Below are 25,744 nucleotides of genomic sequence, written 5' to 3'. Positions count from 1 at the left end.
TACATTGATTTGAAAGCTTTTAAAATCCTCGGTGCTTGTTTCCAGGGATATTGAGGGCCAGGACTGCATTTATCATATTCCCAGCAGGGCTGTTGTGAGGATTAATGTTTTAACATAAATGATCTTCTGCTCCTTTAAAAAGGCATTAATTAAGCTAAAGGGTTCTTTTTTAATGTGCTTAGTTTTACAATAATTTATATTTCAATCTGGTGTCTGAAATATAAGTAGTAAGGTTTTGTGCTTTCTTATAGAAAACATGACATATGGAAGAACATACAATTAATCCACCATTAGGGTTCCTCTCTGGATAGTATGTCAAGCCACTGGACTTCCTGAGTTGTATTGTTTTACAGGAAGATCCTACCTGGTAGCTTGGCAGACAGGGGGGCCAGGGTGGGCCTCTTTAGGGAGGGAGCCCCCTGAGCTGATGTGCTGTTTTCTCTTCTCCTCACCCTCTCCCCCCACCACCCTCCGGCTCCCAGTGAGATGAAGCAGAAGCTGGATGAGGAAGGCAGCAAGTGCAGCATCCTCTCCAAGCACCAGAAATTCGTGGAGCACTGCTGTATGCGTTGCTGCTCGCCCTTCACCTTCCTTGTCAACACCAAGCGCCGGTGTGGGGACTGTAAGTTCAACGTCTGCAAGAGTTGCTGCTCCTACCAGAAGCACGAGAAGGTGTGGATCTGCTGTGTCTGCCAGCAGGCAAGGTAAGTGGCCGAGTGCACCCTTAGGGTCTCAGCTCACCAGTGACACCATCTTCCTTCAACCAAGTGGGGCCACCAGTGGTTGATTGGTCAGCATTATTTCTTAAGAAAAGGGAGGGTTACTGAGGAGTTTTCTACATTTGGTGTGCCTAATGCAGATAGAACACACCCAAACTTGTTTAATCAGAGCATGAAGGAAGATGATGTTAGGGAGAAGTTGGGAATTTTGCTGGGTTAATCTTATAATGATGTCTTTCTTGTGGGGATATCTCCAAGAGTCTTGGGATTAATATTGTCCAAAATCACAAAAGATGGAAAAGTTGAGCTCATTTCCTGTTTTTCCATATTATTCAAGTCCATCATTGGAACCAGTCCAGGAAAGAAGTCCAAGATTCATGGGGAAGGTTTTGCTTCTTGAAATTTTTCTAAGGCGCAATTTGGTAGAGAAGTCAGAGTGCCTCAGGTGCATATGGCCTGTGGGCTGACAGTCTTTTACATTTTGAAGGTTGCCCTGGAAGAGTTTATTTATGTGTCAGTAGTAACAAGCTGTATAACCCCTCAGCCTGATACAAGATGCACTGCCAAACTCATCATGGGAAACATTTAGGAATATTCTGACTTGAATCAAATGTGAAAAATTTCAGGTGAATAACAATTTTTAAAACCTGCCCAGTTTCTTGAAACAAAAACAGTTAATTTACAATGGACTGTTTAGGCTTTAAATACCTGGCAAAAACTGGTGTTTTACTGAGAGATGGTATTTGTGCTGCATCCACTTTGATCATCAGCTTCTCTGCCTCTCATGCAATCTGAAATTCACCTCTTGGTTTAGAAATGATTTACTTAGGGTATTACTGGGATATTCTTTCAGCATGTTCATAATCAAGCAATTAGATTTTAAAACACTGTATATGTCAAATTACGTGAAGAACACCTGTATGTATATTATGTGAAATCCCAATAAAACAGTGGATAACAGCTCTGTGAAGCTGTGGCGATGACCACTTTTTAGACCCATAGTTTACTCCCACTGCCCATGACATACTTTTTCTTTCCTGCGTAAATTAATCCCATTTTGGGTGCATTGGTTTAATTTCTAGCTGTTTATCCAGTAGCTACCATAGGCATATGGTTCTTGAGATACTATGGAGCCATGAATAATTATAACAATAAAAAGTCCTGCTCTCAGAAAATTTAGGCGCTAGGAATTGAGAGTGTACCTTTGTGTGGTAATATTAACCGACTACATCAGAAGTGAATGACTGTCTCAAGCACCGAGGCCTGTCTATGGTGTGGTTCTACAGGTGTGACTCAAAATGTAGGTTAGTTTAAAATGTTTAGCTTTGGGAGATTAATAACAATGAATGATGGCTTACTTATTTTAGAAGTTATATAGCTAATAGGATACTATGGAATCATTTTCTTTGTCATTTTCTAATTATATATAAATTTCTCTTCTTGACTATTTATTGCAGAGATGCAGTCAAACATTATAAATAAGGACACATAATGGTTGCATTTAAGATCCTCTGCAGGGAAACCAAACTTTCTGAGTGAGCCTAGAAGCACAGGACAGCCATTATCATTTGGTGTCGAATTGATTCAAGAATCTAATGAGATTAGATCCTACTTTCCTTGGAAACAAGTCAACCTCTTAGTTCTTTGCTTCATTATAAAAAATATTCTCTCTGATTTTTGTTGTTTTGTGCTATTACCTTTAATGCAGACCAACTGGGGAGATTGTTTTCAGGGAATGAGAGAGAAAAATTACTGTTGGAACTGAAATCAAAACATATGTCCTTATTACCCGTGTGGCATTAGCTTTGGTTTTTCTGAGACAACTTAAGCCTTCATTTCTTTTCACCTTCTGTCGAATACCCTTTACTTCTATCTGATCACTTAATGTTTGATGTTCACACAATCCACATGATTCATAAATCAGCATGCTGCCCTTTTAGTATAAACTCCACAGTATGTTTTAGAGATATCCCAATGGGTTTGCAATATCCCTACAGGAGATAAGATATTAAAAAATTATCACTATGAGATGAGGACATTCGCAGGTTAACAATTATATGCGGAAATGTTCAACCTCAGTAGAAAGCAAGGGAATAGATATTTATACTTCAAGTAGCTTTTTTTCTTATTAATGTTTGTTTTCCTGCATTCTCCTCAGTGTTGACAAGGGTGGATTGCAAAAGGCACTCTCATCCATCGCTGGTGAAGTCAAAATGGGCATAACCTTTTACCAACATATATCAATAGCCATTAGCATGTTCAAGTCCTTTATCCTGTAATTTCTAAAACCTTTACCTAAAAAGGCAATGGAATGTTTTTAATACAAAAATTTTTCAGTGAAAAATGAGACATCCTGAATTACTAATAATCTACAGGTCCAACAATAGAACAGAAGAAGTAAATTAGGTCACATTCTACTTGAGAGAATATGATGAGACATTTAAAATCATGTGTATTAGCATGGGTACATTCTTATATTAAAAATTATATATGCAGTGGTTTCTTAGTGAAAGAAGTATTTCACTTTTTTGAACTGAGAGCATTTATCCTATATGTACACGTTGTGGAATATTTGTGACAAAGGAACCTGAATGCAATGGAATTATTTGTGTTGGCAGCACCGTGTGCCAATGTCATGTAGTTCATTTTGAATAAGGAGCTCTTGCAATGTCATCACACGCTATGATGCAGCAAGTCAAAGAAAGCTACTGTGTACTTAGAAAATCCCATCTTACCCAGGGCTGTTCAGTGAAAAAGTTGTACAGTTGACATAGCTCTTGACTAGACTGAAAAAATTAAAGGAAAAAAAAAAAATTGAGGAGTGTTGGTGATTAAGTTCCAATCATGTACTGTGAGAGAGAGTCTACCCTTCCAGATTTCAGAATAAATCTCATCTTGAGGAAACATAAAAGTCACACTGAGCGGTATTATGCAAAATAACTGGCCTGAAGTCTTCAAAATGTTGATGTCATGAAAGAAAAAAGAAACTGAGGAAATGTTTAAAGACTAACAAGAAATGATAACCAAGTGGCATGCCTAACCCTTTGCAACCCTTGAGATGAGGAAAGTAGCCGTAGAGGATACTGGGACAGTTGACACCATTTGGATAATGGTAGAACAGTATTGAGTTCATGTTAAATTTCCTGAAATTGATTACTTTACATGGTTATGTAAGAGAGTGTCTCCTTGTTCCTGGAAATGACACAGACACATCTCGCGGTAAATGAAGTATTTTTCATTTATTTCCTCCATAAATGCTTACTGGGTTCAGCCCACACAGGAGGCCTGTGCTAAAGCAATCAACTCTTTACCATCCGTCACTGATTTTCTGAAGAACTGTTTGTTCACATGTCCACTTTCGGTGTTTGTCGTATAATTTTTTGGTACAAGTTCTTGGTATTCCTTTTGTTTGTAAAGTTCCTTTTTTCTTTTCTTCCTGAAGCCTCCTTGCATAAGTTGCAGGACAGTTATTATGGGGAAGAGGCCAGCCTGAAATTTTGATCTTTTGGCATTATTTCTTTCTTTCTTTTTGTTTGTTTTTGACTGCAGCTTGCAGGATCTCAAGTTCCTTGACCAGGGGTTGAACCCACGCCATGGTAGGGCAGTGAAAGTGCTGAATCTTAGGCAGAAATTTTCACCTTTCTGAAATTTCTCTGATAAGCAGAGGCACTGGTTCTTTACATCAGCAAGCGCCCAGGCCTGTGTTAATGGCCAAGGTTAAAGAGTCACACAGATCTCAGCACCACATGAGCAGCCCTGAGTGGACAGTGCTCTACTGGAGGCCGTGAGGTCCTCGGGGGGACTGTGGTTAGAGCAGCAGCGGGACAGTATCCCAAGGGGAGGGTTGCCTGAGCTGGGCTTTCACGGGGTAGGAGTTCGGCAGGGGAGGACGAGGAAGCAAAGGCAGGCTGGGCAAAGGCAAGGGGGAGCGGTGGGCAGGCTGGAAAGCTTGGGCAAGGTAAGGCTGAATCTAGGCTGCAGGCAGTAGAGAGTGGATTTCCAGAAAAGAACATTAATTAGATGCCAGCACTCTCCCCTTTATGGTCCTACAAGGTGAATAGTACCTCCTGTTAAAGTTGTAGATGCTGAGCTTACCAAGGCATCTTACTGTTCCAATAAGGGTGGGAGCAGGATCCAAAACCAAATCTTTGACTCCAAGGTGTGCATTCTTGACAGGACTATGCCCCCCAACCACGAGGGAAGAGGGAATCTTGCTCTTTTTATTTATAAATCACAGATATGCATAGAGTACATGCACAAGCCTCGGATAAACCTGCATACTCAGTCACTCAGTTGTGTCTGACCCTTTGCAACCCCATGGACTGTGGCCCACCCTCTGTCCATAGGATTTTTCAGACAAGAATACTGGAGCGGGTTGCCATTTCCTCTTTCAGGGGATCTTCCCAACCCAGGGATCTATCTTCCCCACCTACTGCTGTGTCTCCTGCATTGGCAGATAGATTCTTTAACACCGAGCTACCTGGAAAGCCCAGGATAAGCCTAGTGATTAAAAATGTGAAGTTCCCTCAAAACAGTCCACAGAAAATCAATTTAAGAAGTGAAAAGAAGGATTTGATACCATAGCATAAGAGGGGGATAGACAGTGAAGAACATCTGTTTCACTTTACAAAAATCTTACAAAATGTAAATCCTTCTAAAGATCCTAGAAAACCAAGCCCTAAAATTTGGACAAAGCAGTATTCAGTATGAAGACAGTTAAGTTTAGCAGGAACCAATTTAGAAGATGATGCTGTATTCATTTCTGAAGACTGCAAACAGTTCTTAAAATCAAGACCAAAAGCAACTGCTGCTAAATTTCTGGAGTTCTCATTTGAGAGCAGGAAAAAGTGGCCTAAGGAAGGCAAACTAATTCAGCATCCCCTGATGGGAGGGCCAACACATTTACCATATAAATGGGCTGCTTCACCCTGGAATGTGTAAGCTGTACTGTCATAAATGTTCTTAGGAATCCTGCCTGAGGTGTGAATTGCTCTCGGAATCACTGTAAAAGCATCAGAGAATATTATGGTCTCTGTAATTCAAAGGCAGCCCTGTCAGGGGAGTATTTAGAAATTCATTGGTAAGGAAAGAACTGAAGAGGCTTATAGTTTACACCCGTAGAAGTGAGAGTATGAGATAATTAAGAAAAGAGGATTTCATTTTTTTTTCTAAAGAATTGTTCTGGGGGCAGCATCCCCCAACTCCCCAATCAAGTAGCTTCCAGCGCCTCATCAGAATTAAACCCCATAAAGACATCTGCATTTTCTGGGACTCTGTGTCCTTCAGGTGATTTGCTTAACCTCTAAATTGAGATTCAAGAGACATCTTGGAATGGCCTTGTAAACTGAGGAAGTGTAACGAATTCTAAATAAACTGAGTACCTTTAAGAAATCTTTGTCAGCTGTGCCTTTTAGCTACAATCATAAAGCACTAACATTTTTGCATTGCTTCTAATCAATTTAGCTTTTATTTCTTAACTTTTGGGAAAAGACGACACCATTCAGTAGGTCTCATATGTCGTGATCATTAGGTCATTATCAAATAGAAGTAATTTGCTTCTTACCTTTAAAAAATGTCCTGTGTATTAAATTGTGTCCTGTATGTTTAAAAATGGCCTTCAGGAAAAAATAAAATCTGTTGTATATTCTCATATAAATAAAGTGTGTGTACAGTAGGTTTACTTATTTAGAATTTATGTCCCCATCAATTTACAATTCTGTTAGCTTGCCAGAAAGAAAAGGGAAGGCTTCATTTAAGCAGGGATTTGAAAGAAGGATGGAATTTGGCAGAGAGGAAGGGTAAAGCACTGAAGGGTCATGAAACAGTGTATCTTTGGGGACAGCAGAACTGGTATGGCTGAGGCAGGAAGTGCATTATTTAGGTCAAGTAGGGTAGTTGGTGGTTGATGTTGGGAATTTGAATGTGTAGAGCAACACAGAAATTGTGCGGAGGTATGAGGGTGTATTTCCCTGTATGTGTTTCCTGAAGAGGGAAAACTGATCCCCTCTCACCTCACTTCCAAGGTTTCAATGGGAAGGAATTAAAAACTGCTTGGAGAAAACTTTACAAATTTACTCAGACCTCTTCCTATTTAAGTCAGTAAGATTCTCCTTCCTAAATCACCTATGGCTAAAAATAAGGGAAGCATAATTGCTATAGCAAAAGCGAACAAATAAAATAGAACAAAACTGCAACCACTTGCTACATGATGGAACTGGGGCAAGGGGTGTCTCCATTGACTTTGTGAGAGTGTGTATGTCCAGAAAACACGTGCACAAAGATACTCACAGCAGCGTTCTTTGTAATGCCTCCAAACTAGAAACCACCCCAAAGTCTTATCAGCAGAGAGTGAATATAAAAATTGTGATGTAGTCATGTAATAAAATACTACACAGCAATGAAAAAGAAGAACTATTGATACACGCAGCACCATGGATGAACACCATGTGATGCTGAGCCAAAGAAGACAGATACAGGTGGCACGTACTATATGATTCCATGCATGTAGAGCTCTGAAATGGCCAAACTGACCTATGATGGCGATGGCCCCTGGGGTAGGAGGGGTTGCTGAATGGGAGAGGACCCAGCAAGCCATCTGGAGTGATTATTAATACAATGTTCTGCATGTTGACTAAGTGGTCTTATGTGTGTACACACATATGTAAACATTCTCTGTGACACTTAAGATTAGTGTACTTTACTACAGGTGAGCCATGCTGCCTAAAATAATTTTTAAAATGTATTGGCACATTTACACCGGCTCTGGAACTTAACAGCTGTGTGGCTATTAGCCAGTTGCTAATAGCTTCTTTGAGCATCATTTTCCTCATCTGAAAAATGGGAATTTATGACACTGGGCTTAGCAGGTTGCTAAGGGATTAGAGAGAGGATGATTTGTGCCCACCATGGTGTCTGTCCCGTGGTTAGGAGGCTCTGGTGATAAGAACTTTTCATTTCTTTTCCTTTAACCATCTGCGGTCCACAGCCCCTGGCTCTCATCGTTCCGGCTCTGATGGCTCAGCTGGGAAGCCGTGCTGGGTCCCGGTGGGTATGCCAGAGGATGGCGCCTCCTGTGACAGGGACATCACTTCTCATCACACTCATAAAAGTATTCCAGCTACACTTTTTATTGCAGTAGAGGGTTTTTGTAAGCATGAGTAGAGAAAATTAGAAGCTGCTGGATAAGGCTTGTGGGTGGTACTCCAGGGAAATAAAAACCAAATAAATTCACCAGCTGATTTTGAGGAGAAAAGGTCATTCTCTGAGAATATTGCCAGAAGATGTCCTTGAAGCACCCCCCCCAAAAAAAACACATGACTTGGAAAACCAAATACATTCAGATCCACACACATAAAAATCAAACTTTTAAAAACTAAAGAAAAAAATTTAAATCTTGAAAGCAGCCAGAGATAAACAATATATTTTTTATAAGGGAAGATCAATTCAGGTGACAACAGATTTCTCAACGGAAACCATGGAGGTCAGAAAATTTTTAAATAAAAATTAAAAAGGTCCAATCAAACCAGGGTGTCCACCACAACACAGAAGGGATGAATGTGTTTCCCTAGTTACCTGAACAGGCTTCCCAGGTGGCGCTAGTGGTAAAGAGCCTGTCTGCCAATGCGTGAGACTTAAGACACACAGATTCCATCCTTGGGTCGGGAAGATCCCCTGGAGGAGGTCATAGCAACCCATTCCGATCTTCTTGCCTGGAGAATCCCATGGACAGAGGAGCCTGGAAGGCTATAGTCCATGGGGTTGCAAAGAGTTGGACATGACTGAAGCAACTTAGCACACACACACTCGGTCACCTGAACTGCCCTTGACTTAGCGACCACCTTTAAGCAGAGTTAACCACTTGCTTCTCACTGAGTGGAGGCTACCTTTCGGGGGACAAGAACTACGTGGCCATGGGGATTTCATGCCCTGGGCAGGCTCTCCCCAGCCCAGGACAGGGTTTAGCTCAACCTACAGTATGTTCCCACTCTCCAGGCCCTGGGACGGGAGGAGGAGCTGCAGGGCCCGCCTAGAGGGTTACCAGGGCAGGGCCTGCGCTCTGTGGGCCAGGGGCTGGGAGGTGGCAGTGGAAATTGAATCCCGTATGTAGGGTATAGTTCTGGCGAGGCAGAAAAGGAAAGACGACCTCAACAGAAGTAGGTTACCTTTATTCAGGCAAGGAGGAGCAACAGTCGGCCTGACGACCAGGCTGAGCGCTGAGAAGGATCAGGGAGGCTTCATACTTATAGGGAGGTTTGCAGAAGCGATAAGGGAAATGTTAATCAGGCGGGATATTTTGAGTATTCTTTTGTTGAGATGACATTTGTAGTTGGGCAGGGGGTGATAAGTCTTCTGGGCAGGTGTAGGGGGTGGAAGGTTTCTGGACAGGGGCTGGTAAGTCCCAGATAGATGCAACCGGCCTGGAGCATCAGGGTGGAACTAAAATTCTGTTTTGTCTTCTCCGAAGTTAGATGATTCAGCAAGGGGCTGAGATTTGAGATTGTTGAGATTTGAGATTGTTGTTCTCTTTTCTAGGCCCCAAAGACTCCTTCACCCAGGCCATCCAGAGGCCTGTGCCCTGCCTTACGCTCAGGATCTCTGGTGTTATGGAAAGAATGCCAGCCCTAGGGCTTCCCTGTTGGTCTTCCCAGTGGCTAAGACCCCTCGCTCCCAATGCAGGGGCCTAGGTTCGATCCCTGGTCAGGGAACTCGATCCTACATGCCACAACTAAGAGTGTGCATGTCACAACACAACTAAAAATCTCACATGCCACAACAAAGGCTCATGTGCTACAACTAAGGCCTGACACAGCCAAATAAATAAAATATATATTTTTAAATGCCATCATACACGCCTGACTGAAACTCTGGCTTGGTCCTTTCTTAGCTCTCCACTCCCTGGTCTGCTATCCATCAAATCAAGCTTTCGCTGGTGTAGGGAAGCGCTGGGAGTAATAAACGAGGCAGCCCTATGCCCACTGCAGTGGATCCCCAGTGAATGTTCCCAAGGCCAGGTTCAGAGAAGTGATGTGGACAGCTGTGGCCCCTGGGAGCCTCAATCCAGAAGGAAGAATGTAGCAGGGTGGGCTCTGAGGCTGGTTGACATTCAGAGGCCCCCCTACGGTGGGGACCAGGGAGCCAGCCCCACTCCCCCAGCCAGGGATGAAACTGGGGGCTGTTAGGAAAATCATAAGGGGCCGCAGAGCATAATCAACAAGATCTCTTCATATCATTGCCACGTGGGTGAAAACAGAACCACGGTGACTAGTGCTGGACATGCACAGGGACGTGACCGTGGGGAGAGGGGCCATGGGAGGCTGGCAGGGCGAGTGACACAGCGTGGCTGTGACCGGGGCGGGGGACGTGGCCAAGGTGGCCTGGGTTCTGAGGCTGGCCCCGCCTGCCCATGGACAAGGCTCCAAAGCCTTGCTTTCCTCCTGAGTCAGATGAGTGTAACACGGTGCCAGCCTCACAGCCTCACAGCCCCGTGGACAGGACTCACTGAGAGGCATCTGCCCGCAGCCAGCCCAGAGTAAGTCCCAGGAGATGTTAGCTCTGATTGCAGTGGTTATTGCTGCCATCACTGGGGAACAAGCCAGGCAAGTAGATCATAGAACTGAGAGTACGTATGTTTCAAGAAGGGAGGGTGTAGGGACTTCCCCGGTGCTCCGGTGGCTAAGAATCTGTATCTCCAATGCCGGGGGCCCAGGTTCAATCCCTGGTCAGGGAACTAGATCCCACATGCTGCAACTAGGCCCTGACACAGCCAAATAAATAAATACTTGTTTTTAAATGGAGGGTGTCATGACACACTAGATTTTGGTTCTGTTGTAGAGAGCGTTTGTCCAGCATGAATGTGTCAGGTTAAAAAGATGAAGTGAGGGCACTGGCTAGGGGTCAGTAGTATCCTGGTAAGTTTTTGACAGTGGCTCTCCAGGGATAAAAAGAAAAAAAAAACTTGATTTGTAGCATTTGTCAATTTCCACAGTGTAAATATCCCCACCATGTGTGTTTTTGAGCTACCAACAGATTACCACTGAATGCTGAGTGAGGGAGAGGTGCCCACAGTCAGCTCCCCACAGCTGGAACAAGCCTGCCCAGCATAGCACCGGCTGGAGTGGAGAAGGCTGTCTCCAAGAACAACAGGAAGAGGCCCCTGCCCTGTAGGAGCTCAGAGTCTAACGCAGAAGACAGGAAGGTCCCAACCATAACCATACAGAGCTGGGCCTGGTGCTGAGACAGCACCCAGAGGCGGTGCAAAGGCCCTGAGGTGTGAGCTAGGGGCCCAGAGGGCACCCTGTGGCTCATCCTGTGGCTGAGAGCAGCTTGATGCCTGAACCCAAACTAGAGTCCAGGTCATCAAGAAGGATGCAGCCAGACCTTACTAAATTTGAGAAGCATTTTTTGCTTGCATTATGCTATGTTAACCTCTCAGCCATCCATGAGGTATGTGGAGCCAGTATTCCAATTTTGTAGCTGAAGAAACTCACGTTTGCAGAAGTTGTTGTTACAACATCGTCCTTTTTCATCGGAAGCTCAATGAAAGCCATCTCTGAGCTTAGTAGCTCTCCATGCAGGTTCTTAAGACTCAGAGATGCTCCTGGGCCTGAGACTAGGTGTATTCACATAGCAGGAAAATTTCAGTCCTCGTTTATACTAGTACATGTGAGCTTAGTCGCTCAGTTGTGTCCGACTCTTTGCGACCTCATGGACTGTTGCCCGCTAGGCTCCTCTGCCCTGGAGATTCTCTGGCAAGAATACTAGAGTGGTTAACCATTCCCTTCTCCAGGGGATCTTCCTGACCCAGGGATCAAACCCAGGTCTCCTGCATTGCAGGCCAATTCTTTACCATCTGAACCACCAGGGAAGCCCTTCGATATACTAGGAGTATGCCAAAATACTAGATGTGGTTATTAGACTTGTTTGTGGCTAAAAAAAAAAAGAAAAAAAAATCAACCCTAACAAGAGCTAAAGACAAACAAACTGAAAGGAGCTGTGAGACAGAATTTTTACGAGAGTTTCAGGAATGCACATAATCTAAAGCTTTTATGCCTTAGTTCCAAAGGAAATGCTTCTCTCTCTGTTGGATGTTTATGGGCTTATTGTATTACAGAGACCTTGGCAGCATTTACGCAGACGTGCACTTGCTTTGCTAAAAACCACTTTCTCTCAATTTCTGTTTTCTTCTCTAAAATTATATTCAGGATCTTCAGTCCAAGGAGTGTGTGAGAGCCTGTGAATCTGTTTCCATGGGACAAGGTCAAGGAAAGTCACTTCCGACACTGTGTGCACCTCTGATGATAATATTAAAGTGCTCTCTCCACGCTTTTATTTTTGACCTTGGGACAATCTCTCTCTCTCTCTCTCTCTCTCTCTCTCTGGGCTTTATTAATAAGTACCTCGTATGGTGTTACTGGATGCTGAAAAACGTGCCCTGAATGCTTGTTGCATTCAAAACTTCATCAAGAAAAAGCAATATACTCAGCTTTATTTCTAATCAGACTGTTTTCTTGCTTGGCAAGCTTTGAAAGCTTGTACAAAATCCCTGACCTTTTCTGGGCCCCTCCTGAGAGGCTGACAGGGATTCAGGACCTCTGCAACACTTCCTCAGAGTGCCCAGGGATGGAGCTGGCCAGATGCTCAGTGCTGAAATTTGCTAGTGTAGTGGAGGACGGTGATTATGTTCAGGCAGCATCTTGAGCCTGGACTCAGAGGGCAGTGTAACTCCCCAAGATGGCTGGGGAAAAGAGGAATCTGCCTTTGCATATGACAAGTCCGTACCTTGGCGGGGCATGAGCCTGAAGGTGGTGGAGTGAGCCCATTCTCCTTATAGACCAGCCAGATTTGTCCTGTCATCATATCTGCTGAAGGGGGGGTTCTAGTCTCCGGGAGCAAGTCATCTATAAGTATGACAGTGTAGGCTTCCAAGTTTAGGAGATGAAAATCTAACTCAGCTGACCAGCTTCATTCATTTTTAACTCATCACCTATCAAACCTGCCAGCGTACACACTTCTCTGCCCAGAGCCACTTCAGAAATGAAAGGCCACAGGGTGACATCTATGTGGCACAGGTACCTATGCCATCCATTGCTTAGTGGCAGCATCTCACCTCCCTTATGTAGGCTTCCTGTCTGATGTCTGTGGAGGACGTGCAGTGTTGAGTTGTATTCTAGCATGGTGGGTCTCTGGAGGTTTACGCAGGTGCCACGTCAATGCTCAGACACTCGGGTGGAGAAGAGATGAGTCTTCTGGAAGCACTAAAGAGGGCTCCTCTTTTTCCTTTCAGTCATGGCTTCCCAGGTGTGAAGTTCAGGTAAGCCAAAGGGCTCCCAAGTAAGCTAGTGCACGTGGCACCTGCCCCATGGAGTCGGGTGGTCCTTCCCAGGAACTGATCCAGTCGAAGTTCCCCTCTGTGTTCACCTCCCCTTTGCAGCTCTGGAGCCTTCATCCAAGTCGTGGTGAGGCCCTCTGGCCAGGTCTCCAGGAGATCTCCTCAACTGGGCCGCTGAAGGGGGCAGCCACTAACAGAGAGACCAGGTTAGAGGAGGGTCTGTCTATTAAGGTGAGACCCCAGAGTTCAGGCTTCCTAGTCCAGATGCTTCATTGTGGTAAAGCCTTTCCTTCTGGTGCAAGCCACTTTTTTTTTTTTTTTTTTGACTGTGCTGGGTCTTCATCAAGCATGTGGGTTTTTCTCTAGTTGTGGTGTATGGGCTTCTCATTGTGGTACATGGGCTTCTCTACTTGCAATGTGCAGGCTTAATTACCCTGCAGCATGTGGGATCTTAGTTCACCACCAGGGATCAAACTCATGTCTCCTGTATTGGAAAGCGGATTCGTAAACACTGGACCACCAGGGAAATCCCCCCAACCCCTTTTTAGAGTGAAAGAATATAGTATTTCTCTGAAACTGTGCTTTTCATGGCCATGTGACAACTCAAGGACAACCCAGGCCTCCCCATGTTTAAGTCACTAGGAGTGTATTTTAGCAGACAGTCACTAAGTATGTTCTTAGTGAGCATGTATTTTCTCTGAAATAATAGACAGGGATGGTTTAATGAGTATTAGCATCATGGCACGGGGCATTTCGGTTGTCACTTCTAATTCTCACATCTAATAACATGCTTGATCTACAAATTAGACTGCCGGATTCTGAGTGGTATCGAGGGCTGAGTAGAGGAGAGGGAATTCAGACAAGATAAAGGCTCCTTCTTGATTGTTTCTCCTCTTCCCAGAACCTCCCAGAAGGAAGATTTCATGCCGACATTGCGCAGGGAATTCTGTACCTTGCAGTCTCACCCTGGTAACAGGCCAAGGATTGAATTTGCCTGGAAAGAGATGGCGTTGCAAAGGGACATGGTAAAATGCACATCCAAAGCTATCAGTGGCTCATCTGAGACTCTGTAGGCCTTGGCGTGGACTCTCTTCTTGCCATCTCTCTTGCGCCCTTCACGTCCCCTCTCCCCGCCTGCCAGCCTCCGCTGTTCTGAGGATGTGGACAGCCACTGGGCAACTGCACAGGGGGGTTCCTCGGGGCGCCAGGCCTCCTTTTCGTGAAGTTTTGAAACTACCACCAACTCTTCTGTTGGTGTAGTTGTTGTTTTTATTTATATTTACTTATTTTTATTGACCCCCCCCATAGCTGATTTACAATATTGTGTTAGTTTCAGGTGTACCACAAAGTGACTCAGTTATACACAAACATATGTATTTTTCAGATTCTTTTCCATTATGCATTATTACAAGACACTGAATAAAGTTCCCTGTGCTATATAGTAGGTCCTTGTTGTTTATCTATTTTATATATAGTAATGTGTATCTTTTTTATCACATGAGCCACCAGGGAAGCCCCTACACACACACATACACACACACACACATGTATTTGTTGTTGTTTAGTCACTCAGTCATGTCTGACTTTTTTGCGACCCAATGTACTGTAGCCCACCAGGCTCCTCCATCCATAGGATTGTCCAGGCAAGAATAGTGGAGTGGGTAGCCATTTCCTTCTTCCCGAGATCTTCCTGACCCAGGGATTGAACAGTGTCTCCTGCATTGGCAGGCAGATTATTTATCACTGAGCCACCAGGGAAGCCTATATATGTGTGTGTGTGTGTGTGTGTGTTCAAAGTAAAAAATCACACACACACACATATCCAACTTTTAGGGGCTTCCTAGGTGGTGCAGTGGTAAAGAATCCACTTGCCAGTGCAGAAGATACAGGAGATGTGGGTTCAGTCCCTGGGTCAGGAAGACCCCCTGGAGTAGGAAATGGCAGCCCAGTCCAGTATTCTTGCCTGGACAATCCCCGGGACAGACAGAATCGGACACAACTGAGCATCCATGCATGGTGTTGTCTTTTAACCTCCAAGTCCTAAATCATCTCTCCCCCACCTCCTCTTTGGTAACCAGAGGTTTGTTTTCTAAGTCTGTCTGTTTCTGTTTTACAGATAAGTTCATAGTGTCATGTCTTAGGCTCCGCAGTAAGTGAAATCATATGATGTCTGTCTTTCTCCGTCTAACTCGCCTCTCTCAGTATGATCTAGGTCCGTCCATGTTGCTGCAAATGCTCACGGCCACTAACTGTTGATTCAGAGACCCTGAATGGGGCCTTTGCTGCCCGGCCATGTTCAGCACCCCCGAAGCCTCCAAAGGTGTCCTCCCCACCTAGATGCTTTGCACCCCTCCTGGGCTCTCTTTTGTCTCCCCCTTGATCATAGCCAGCTGCCAGGAAAGACTGAAAGGAGTTCACCACATGCCATCTGGGGTGGGCATATCTCCCAACCCCTCTCCCAGGGGAGTTTTATTTACATAGGTAAGTCCTTACAGCAACTCAGATGTTCTACCCTGGGATGCTTTCAGCAGCACCTGGGGCAGTCCTGGATCTGTCTTGTCACATGTGGCTCAGGCTGGTCACCCAGATTCCCAGGAAGGACTGGAGAAGAGAAGTGAAAGTCGTGGCCCACTTCCTGACCGGGAGGCAGGTTGTCTGCCTTAAATTCACAGATCCCCAGAAAGCCTCCATGGCAGGCCTGAGCCTTGGTTTACAAGGTAGGAGGGACTTCCCTGGTGGTCCAGTGGCTAAGACTCCACGCTCCCAATGCAGGGAGCTCAGGTTCAATCCCTGGTCGGGGAAATAGATCTTACATGCCTTAACTAAGAGTGTGTATGCTGTAACTAAAGATCTCTCATGCCAAAATGAAGATTGAAGGTCCCAGGTGCTGCAACTGACACTTGGCAGAACCAAATAAATAATTAAAATAAACATTCTTTTTTTAAGAAGTCTGTACAGGGTAGGAGATGGGCTGAGAGACCTGCTCAAAGTCATGTGATTGACAAGGCACTGAGCCTGGATTGGGAACCCAGCTTATTTTATTTTGAAGCCCAGCATCGTTCCACTGTCCCACTCTCTTACCTGGGAGCAGAGGACACCACCTCCAGCTCCCAGAGGCAAGTCTGGGCATCTAAGGATGCCCCGACAGGAAGCTTAGTCTGCTTAATGGGCTTCATGCCCCAGGAAGTCCGGGCCCCTTGATGCATCGCTTTTGTAGTTAGTGATGACTCCCCACCATGGAATGGAGTCCTGAGCCTGGGCCCTCTGGCCCTCCCAGGGGACAGTAGAAGCAAGTCTGCAGTTCCTCACTGGCAGCTCCTGCCCAGGCTGGGGATAACACTGCTATTGCTCCCTCCCTTGCCATCACAACATTGCTTTAATGCAGGTGACATGCCCTGAGCTTAGCACAGGTTGCTTCTCTCCTAATCTGTATTTTCAACTTGGCCATAACAGCATTGCATGCGTGTGTGCTCAGTCACTTCATTGTGTCCGACTTTTTGCAACCCTGTGGACTGCCAGGCTCCTCTGTCTGTGGGATTCTCCAGAAAAGAATACTGGAGTGGGTTGCTGTGCTCTCCTCCATCCCTTCTTGACCCAGGGATCGAACCCACACCTCTTATGTCTCTTGCATTGGCAGGAAGGTTCTTTACCACTAGTGCCACCTGGGAAGCCCAACAACATTGCAATTGAACGCAAAATCAGTGCAGTAATTTGCTTTGAACTCCTAATTAGCCAGAAGCAGCTCATCCATGTTTTCTTTTGCTCTTAAGATAAAGACAAAACTAAGCATCCCACAGAGGCCCACAGGGTTGGCGCCACCTGCTCTCCCACCTCCCACCTCCTTCCCTTCCTCTCTCTTCGTAATGGGGGTCTCTCTCCACCTGGAATGCTGCCCTCCTATTCTGCTTCCAGACCTCCCCTCACAGTCCACAGATGGTCATCAAGAGACGTTTGTGTCTGTTGATATTCCTCTCCCATCCATGCCCTCCCCTGTCCTGCTCACTCGTTCTAGGCTCTTGTATTGTCTGTTTGTTTTGACTATGCTGGGTCTTCGGTGCTGCCTGGACACGTTTGTCTCTAGCTGAAGTAAGCGGGGGCTACTCTTCATTGCGGTGCATGGGCCTCTCATTGTGGAGGCTTCTCTTGTTGCGGAGCATGGGCTCTAGGCTCACAGGCTTAAGAGTTGGCGGCTGCCAGGCTTAGTTGCTCTGCTGCATGTGAGATCTTCCTGCACCAGGGATCGAACTCATGTTCTCTGCCTTGGCAGGTGGGTTCTTAACTACTGGGCCACCAGGGAAATCGGTAGGCTCTTGTTTGGATGCTTCCCCCACTGGAATATACGCTCCCTCTCTGTTTGGCCCACCGTATTGTCCACAGTTTCTGGCACATAATAGGTGCTCAACAAATATGTCCTGAATAGCTGGTTAAATGTCTTAATAAGACTCCCCCTCTTGCAGGTGAATAAATGGAGGCTTGGAGAGGTGGTGTTGGAATTCAGGTCTCAGTCCTTCCATCTCTAAAGCTGGTGTTTGTTACGCAGTGACAACCCCATGTCCCGACTCCTCTGTCCCCCACTGGCCTTCCCATCTCGGCTCTGGAGGAGACTGTCAGCTCCTCTCCTTGGAGGCACATGGATATGTGTCGCTAGGGTGCTGACTTGTCCAGACATCTGCCCTCCCAAGTGACTGAGCGCCCCCAGGGACAGAAGCCTCGGGCTGCGTCACTTCCTCCCCCAGCGCCGGTCACTGTTCCTGCCCAGTACACTGTGGAGTCTCAGCAGGGGGCTGGGAATCCCATTCCTCTCTGTGTCAGCCATGGGTCACCAGTGATAGAAAACCCAACTCAGCTTCAAGAAAAGGGAATGTATCTGCTACGTAATCAGAGATGTTCAAGGTAGGGAAATGTGGCTTTGGGTACTGCTGGATCCAGAGCTTAAACTGTACCTTCAGGACTGTCTCTTTCCTTTCCATTGCTTTCTGCTGGTGGGCTGCAGTTTCGCACTTGTCACAATCACAAGATGACAGCCGGAACTCTAACCCTTCTTGTCTCTCCATCACATGTCCTTAGAAACCACCCCTCTTGAGAGTGTTGAACAAAGTCCGAGGCGTGGCTCACACTGGCCTGATGCGTGTTCACCTGTCCCTCTCCAATCTAATCACTGTGGCTGGGAGCAGCGGAAGACGCCTGATTCAAGCCAGACCCACTCCTGGGGCCAAGGTCAACTCTATGAAAAGGAGTGGGGAGAGGCAGTTCTCCAAATATTTGGGGTACTGTTTTATCAGGAAGAGGATGAATGGATGCCAGACTCTGAAAAGGAAGATTTCCACTATGGGCTCTTTTCACGATTTCCCAAACTGACCTCGCACCTCCTCCAAACTGGAGTAGTCCTCACGAGGATAGAGTCCGACTCCTCCTTCCTCACATCCCTTCTGGGATGACGTCGCCAGGCCTGGAGCTGTAAACAGAGCCTGGCATCCTCATTCTCTGGGCGGAGAGGGTGAGCCAGCTTCTAGCTGCTGCCTACACAGGCTGTGCTGCTCTGAGGCACCCCAGGACGATTGTTTTCCCAGTGGGGATTGTTTTCCCAGCGCAGAGCCAGACTTTCAGGTACCCAGGTCCAGAAATCAGGCCCTGATGAGAGAAGCGGGCCCCTGAGGGGCCTCCTGATCCTCTGTCCTCAGACTGAGAGAATCCAGCCTTGCTCTGGAGCCAGTTGGAGAAGGAATTCCCCAAAGACCCTGACAGAGCTTCTCTGGGGACCTTGGGGAGGTTTTTGGGAACTGTGTAGGCAGGAGCTGTGTGTACAGTCCAGCCACTGATCAAGTTGCCACACATGTGCGCGCACACACACACACACAACTCCTCTCTTCCTTGTTCTCCGTCTCTCCCCATTCCCTTTTCCTCACACGCACTTGCAATATGCTCTTGAATTCTTCACAGTCCCTCCTCCTCTTTCCCTGCCCTCTTCTCTCCCCAGCTTCCTTCCCTCACGCACAGAGTGACATCCAGTGTCTCTCCCTGGGTCTTTGACGTGTACACTTTCCCCCTTTTCTCTCACACACATAGAGGCTGTACAACACAACACCTCACCCCTCTCCCTCTTCCCCAGCCCCCCAACACACACACACACACACACACACACAGACTCTAACCCTTGGACAACATCTGTGACCACTGACCCTTCAAATGTTGGCCCCCACGTGTTTTATCCACGGGATAAACTGTATCCGTGTATCCTTTGGATACACCCCACATGGCAGTCAAACCCTAAACGCATGTCTCAACTTGAAGGTGGGGCTCATGCACCCATGGAGTGTCTCAGATAAAAAAACTAATATCAGAAGAGGGACGTGATCTGAGCCTGGTCACACAGCCACTGCGTGACAGAAGGGGACAGGGAACCCGGCTCTCCGGACCTCAAGGCTGGTATCTTTCCCATGTCTCTCTTCTGACTTAGGATGTGTCTCTTAGGCCTGAATCCTCCCAGGAATAAGGGGGACTCTGCTCGTGGTAAAGAACTCACCTCTCAATACAGGAGATGTAACAGACGTGGGTTCGATCCCTGGGTTGGGAAGATCCCCTGGAAGAGGGAATGCTGACCCACGCCAGTATGTTTGCCTGGAGAATCCTGTGGCCAGAGGAGCCTGGCGGGTGACCGTCCATGAGGTCACAGAGTCAGACACGACTGAAGCATCTTAGCAAGCAAGCAATGTGAGGATGAAGTCACATGACAAAGGCAGCGTGATAAACCAGTGGGAAGGTCTCTGTAAGTCCCTCTGAGTCTGTAAGTTCTGCTCCCCTCCAACAAAACCCTCAAATGAGTGACCAACAGAATCAAAGATTGTACCGTGTCTGCGTCACCTCTGGCCACAGGGGTGGCCAGCCCAGGCCACAATTTCTGTGTGATTTCATGGCAAGAACTGAATTAGAGGGCTGTCTGGACCAGCCTGAGGTGAGCTGCTGTGTAGGCAGCCTGGGAAGTGGGGTGCAGCCCAGCAGATTCTCCCAGAGCCCCCACCTCAGAGCAGTGGGGCTGAGGGTACGAGGCAGAAGACATCAGTATCTTTGAAAGATAAAAGCTCTCTTTGCCAGGCAAAACGACAACTGTGAGAAAAATCCGGGCGCTCTGAGAGGCGGCATCTGTGCTGCTTGGCAAGGCCCCCTGTGTACTGCTTGGGTAGAGCAAGGCACTCCAGCCATCGTCCTGACTCCTTGTTTTCCACATCACTGTGACTTGGTATCAGTGGCCTTGCCAGAACCCAGAAAAAAGGCTTCATCTGTTGCCATGGAGGCTCTCAGCTTCTTCAGAGGCTGGGCCTTGAATCACTGCCTCTGCAAACAGATCCCACAAGCACCACCAAAATAAGCCTGTGGAAAAGGGAGATTATTTTTCTGTATAAGAGCTAGCATTGAAAGCGAAAGTGAAGTAGCTCAGTCGTGTCTGACTCTTCGTGACTCCATGCACTATAGCCTACCACGCTCCTCCATCCATGGGATTTTCCAGGCAAGAGTACTGGAGTGGGTTGCCATTTTCTTCTCCAGAGGATCTTCCCAACCTAGGGATCAAACCCGGGTCTCCTACATGTTAGGCAGACGCTTTACCATCTGAACCACCAGGGAAGCATTATTGAGAGCTTATCTTTCTTTAAAGATTTTTAAAAACTTTTTTTTTTTTTGTACTGGTGCATAGCCAATTAACAATGTGATAGATTCAGGTGAGCAGTGAATTAGCCATACATACACATGTGTTCATTCTCCCCCAAACGCCCCTCCCATCCAGGTGCCACATAACATTGCGCAGAGTTTCATGTGTTACACAAGAGGTCGTTGTTGGCTATCCATTATAAATAAAGCAGTGTGTACATGCAAGCTAAGTTCCTTCTCTAAGTCTGTGAGTCTCTTTCTGTTATATACATTTATTTGTACCATTTTTTAAAGTTTTTTTTTAACGTGGACCATTTTTTGAAGTGTTTATTGAATTTGTTACAGTATTGCCTCTCTTCCACATCCTGACTTTTTTGGCCATGAGACATGTGGCATCCAAGCCCCCGACCAGGGATCAAACCTGCACCCTCTGCACTGGAAGGCAAAGTCCCAGCCACTGGGCCGCCAGGGAAGTCTCGAGAGAGCTTATTCTGTGCTGAATTACTGTGCCGAGCACTCAGTCCTCATAACGCCAGAAGGCAGATACATTGCACCCATTTTACAGATGCAGAAACTAGGGAAAGGGAGGTCAGGGAACTTAGCCAGCACTTGCTAGGAAGTGGAGGAGTCAGGAGTTATACCAGGCAGGCTGGCTCCACAGCCTATCCTCTGTACTATGATGCTCTCCAGAACTCAAAAATCTGCTGCATTCTGCGGCGCTTAGTTGAATCCTGGTCAGTGGTTTCAGTTCTGAGGAGAATTTTGTTGAAAGCCCCCTCGAAAGGCAATTTATGAAATGTATTCACGGCATCTCTGGAGAGATATTTTTGGCTCTTTTTAAATGGAGGAGCTCTGAAGTCCACCATCGTGGATAATGCTAAGATAAAATATCCCCCTCCCCACCACCTACACGTGCAAGATCTTTGGCCAGGCTCCCACCCTGGAGGTGGGGATTGGTAGCAACTGGGCATAATTCCCACTCCGGAAGGGTGCATCCTGCAGCGTGGCACCCGGAGCCTCCTGAGTGTCCCTGTTGAGAGAAATCTGCAGAGGCCGGGGCACACCACAGAACCCACGTGGAGGTCCCTTCTGCTCACACTGGGACGCTGGAAAGGGGATTAGGGATGCCTGTCGACAGCATGGACAGTGCTAGTGCTGCCGACCTTGTCCAAGCTTGTCAACTCAAGGAGAAGGGAAATGCGGCTGGAGGAACTCAGTCACGATTGCGAGAGAACCCCGCGGTTCCCCCCTGCTCTCATCTCTCCCAGCAGCCCTGCCAACTCTGATCTGAGCTCACGATGGTGCTCCCTTCAAGTCAGAATTCCTCGCACTTTCACCCCCCAATGACCAGTCTCAAGAACTGGGCGGGTCAGATGGCTTGCATCTGGCCCCATCAGAAACCACTGTATGATTCCAACATACTTTTCAAGTCAAAGGACAACAGCAGCCTTTTTTTTTTTTTTTTTTTTTTGAGATTTACATTTGAATTAACTTAAAGTACATTAACTTCTTTGATTTGCTGAATATAAATGTGTTTCCATTTTTGTAAGAGGTGGCCATCGATTTTTCCATGAAAAAGAGTGGGTGCGGCTTGTGCCTTTTCAAAGTTTGCATTTATGCCTCACGTATATGGAGAGAACCCATTTCTGATGCAGTTCATTCCAGGAGAGTGTAAACAGAATGTTGTGTACCTGCATTTGTCTGGAAGAAAGACACACACCCACAGGCTGCAGTTATTTGGCAGTGGGCAAAAGAGAACCAGTTTCTTCCCTTCCTCAGCACCCTTGGTTTATCTGTAGATCCTTTTCTAAGTAAGTGCTTTATCAACAGTGGTGCGCTGTAAGCAGAGTGCCCTGCGTCCTCATGAATATGATGAAGCATGCACTCACACACAGATGGGAGCTGGTATGATGATCTGCCTAATAGTCTGCCTACCACTTCACAGTAAGGGGGTAGCACATCCTTCAAAATCCTGCCTAGACCCTTTAGAAGGAAGATTCCCCAGTTTTTTCCTAACAAACGTTCTGCTCCCTTCGTGTGTGTGTATGTGTGTGTGTGTGTGTGAAGGCCATTCTCTGCCACACTGATGTAAAAGCAAATTAGGAAATATTTTAAATGCCAATCAGTTGGGCACAGGTAAAATATGCCTGCTAAGTTGCTTCAGTCGTGTCCAACTCTGTGCGAGCCTGTGGACAGTAGCCGGGCAGGCTCCTCTGTCCGTGGGATTCTCCAGGCAAGAATACTGGAGTGGGTTGCCATGCCCTCCTCCAGAGGATCTTCCTGACCCAGGGATCAACCCAGGTCTCATACGTCTCCTGCATCGGCAAGCAGGTTTCTTTACCACTAGCACCACCTGGAAAGCCCCAAATAAGATACAGTGAAAGTGAAAGTGGACTCTTTGCAACCCCATGGATATACAGTCCATGGAATTCTCCAGGCCAGAATACTGGAGTGGGTAGCCTTTCCCTTCTCCAGGGGATCTTCCCAACCCAGGGATCGAACCCAGGTCTCCTGCTTTGCAAGTGGACTCTTTACCACCTGAGCCACAAGGGCAGCCCAAGAATACTGGAGAGGGTAACCTATCCCTTCTCCAGCGGATCTTCCCAACCCAGGAATCGAACCAGGGTCTCCTGTGTTGCAGGCGGATTCTTTACCAACTGAGCTATCAGGGAAGCCAAATAAAATATAGTACACCCCGAAACAGGAGTAAGGAGGCTTTATGTTTATGATACGGGATGATCACCAGATGTGTTCCTCTGGAACAGTGCAAAGAGGTACTATACTACCATCTGTACAGAAAAAAAGCAGGGGTGAATATTTTAGGGAGTATTGTCTTGTGTGTGCCTAGGTGATAAGAAACTGATAGCATTGTCTGCCTCTGAACTGGATGGATGGTGACCATGGTGAGCAGGAGATACATTTCAAACTCTGTGACACATCTATTCAATTTTTTTACTTAAGGAAAATTAACAAGCAAAAAACAAGAGAGCATATTGGCTTCACTGTTGACCAGCTATCTAGCCTTTGTTTTCGCAAAAGAATACTTGTCTCATCATTTAATTTTGAGGACTAAAAGGACCTGGCCGCATGCCAGGTGTGTGGTAGGCACTCAACAAGTGAGGGATCCTGTCAAGTATATGGCAGCCCCAGCAGCTACGATCCACTGTAAACAAACAGTGACGTTTTACATTATCTTTAACCATCCATTTAATATAACAAAGTCCTTGCCTTTTCATTTTCATAGTAGTACATTGTGTGTTTATTACAGCTAAGTCCAGAATTGGTTAATATAAACAGTAAGCAGATCATCTTCCTGTCCCAACAACCAGCTTGGAACTTAAGGACACCTCACTATATGACACAATGTTACATAGGTGGTAAGTCGCTCAGTTGTGTCCAACTCTGTGACCCCGAGGACTGTAGCCCGCCAAGCTCCTCTGTCCATGGGGATTCTCCAGGCAAGAATACGGGAGTGGGTTGCCACACCCTCCTCCAGGGGATCTTCCTGACCCGGGAATCGAACCCACATCCCTTGTGTCCCCTGCGTTGACAGTCAGATTCTTTACCGCTAGCACCACCTGGGGAGCCCAAAAGCAATGTGTCATTTCCTTTTTTTGGCTTATTCATCAGTTTGAGTGATGGCAACATTATGTTAACAATAAGCCAAAAAGGAAATTACACACTTTTTTTTAAATACAAATGTGAAGATGTTATCAGAGCAAAGCTGGCATACCTCATTGTGTCAGGATGTGGGAGGTGAGGCGAGATACTATGCAACTGTGCGTCCCTGAAAGTTTGGCTGAAGGAAGCTGTGATCATTTGTATTCTGAGGTGAGATGCAGAAAGACAAACATGTTTTCCAGACCACACATAGAGTGACGTGACTGGGGCAAGAATCCACGTGTGCTGACTGCCTTTTCTCTGCTGTCTTGGTCCCTAGTTCACGCAAAGTAGCACCAGACGAATGTGAGATTTCCCTTCTGGGCCCGCACAGTTCAGAGTGCAGATTTCTGTAGCTAGAGCCAGAGCAGTGGGTCTTCAAATAAATGCAGTTAAATTCTCTTACTTCACGTTGATTCTGACAAGTGAAAGATGTTTAAGTCCCAATCAGCTTTACAATTAAGAAGGCAAAAGAAAAGCCGTATTCCAATGACATTTATTCCTGCCTCCAAACAGCCAATGCTAAAAGAAACCATTTCGTTCCCCATCCCCCAGGCTTAATAACTGCCTGGTTGAGTATCATTCCGACTCGCTGAACCAGAGAGGAATGAATCAAGCGTAAGGGTGGAGCAGAGAGCCACGGAGATGCCGGAGAGATGGAAGAGTGCAGGGCCAGGTCAGTGCCAGTGGCATCAAGTCTGGGGAGGGCTTCCTGAGGGACAGGTAGGGACAGACGGTTGGGAGGCCAGAGTGGCTGCAAAGCAGAGGCACTGTGCCCAAGACCCATGAATGACAGCTGGGAAGTCCTGGAAGGACAGAGCATGCCCTGACACTTCCGCCTCCAGACCATCTCAGAAATGTCTTCTTATTTAGACCTTCCCAGGCTTCCCTGGTTCCCATAGTACAGAATCCACCTGCAATGCAGGAGACCCGGGTTGGATCCCTGGGTCAGGAAGATCCCCTGGAGAAGGGATAGGCTACCCACTCCAGTATTCTTGGACTTCCCTTGTGGCTTAGCTGGTAAAGAATCCTCTTCAATGCAAGAGACCTGGGTTTGATCCCTGGGTTGGGAAGATCCCCTGGAGAAAGGAAAGGCTACCCACTCCAGTACTCTTGCCTGGAGAATTCCATGGACAGAGGAGCCTGGTGGGCTACACATTCCACGGGGTTCCAAAGAGTTGGATGTGACTGAGTAACTAATACTTACTTACTTGGGTGATGGAGCTTCGTTGGTTTTTATCCCTAATTACTAATGCAGGACCCCAGCCTCCTCCAAAACTCCTCCCCCCATCCCACACTTATGGATTCACGGGAATCTCTTAAGGGCACAAGTCTCAACAACTAGCCCATGACATCCATGGATGTTTTTCCACTTTCTCCCCAGCTGTTCCTC

The 25,744-nt window shown here is 46.5% G+C and overlaps 1 protein-coding gene across 6 annotated transcripts in view; it reads left to right on the top strand.

Moving 5' to 3' along the window:
- LOC122425065 (myosin VIIA and Rab interacting protein) overlaps window positions 1-25,744 on the top strand; it is a 217,642-nt gene that overhangs the window by 101,810 nt on the left and 90,088 nt on the right. For all 6 annotated transcript variants that reach the window (XM_043443378.1, XM_043443380.1, XM_043443379.1 and 3 more), the window contains one exon: window positions 483-704. In XM_043443378.1, coding sequence (XP_043299313.1) covers window positions 483-704 — 222 coding nt within the window. The remainder of the gene's footprint in view (window positions 1-482; window positions 705-25,744) is intronic.

Source organism: Cervus canadensis, chromosome 22 (genome assembly GCF_019320065.1).
Source record: "Cervus canadensis isolate Bull #8, Minnesota chromosome 22, ASM1932006v1, whole genome shotgun sequence".
Classification (NCBI taxonomy): domain Eukaryota; kingdom Metazoa; phylum Chordata; class Mammalia; order Artiodactyla; family Cervidae; genus Cervus; species Cervus canadensis.
Note: the sequence above shows the minus strand (reverse complement) of the source record. Positions and strands in the feature narration are given on the sequence as shown.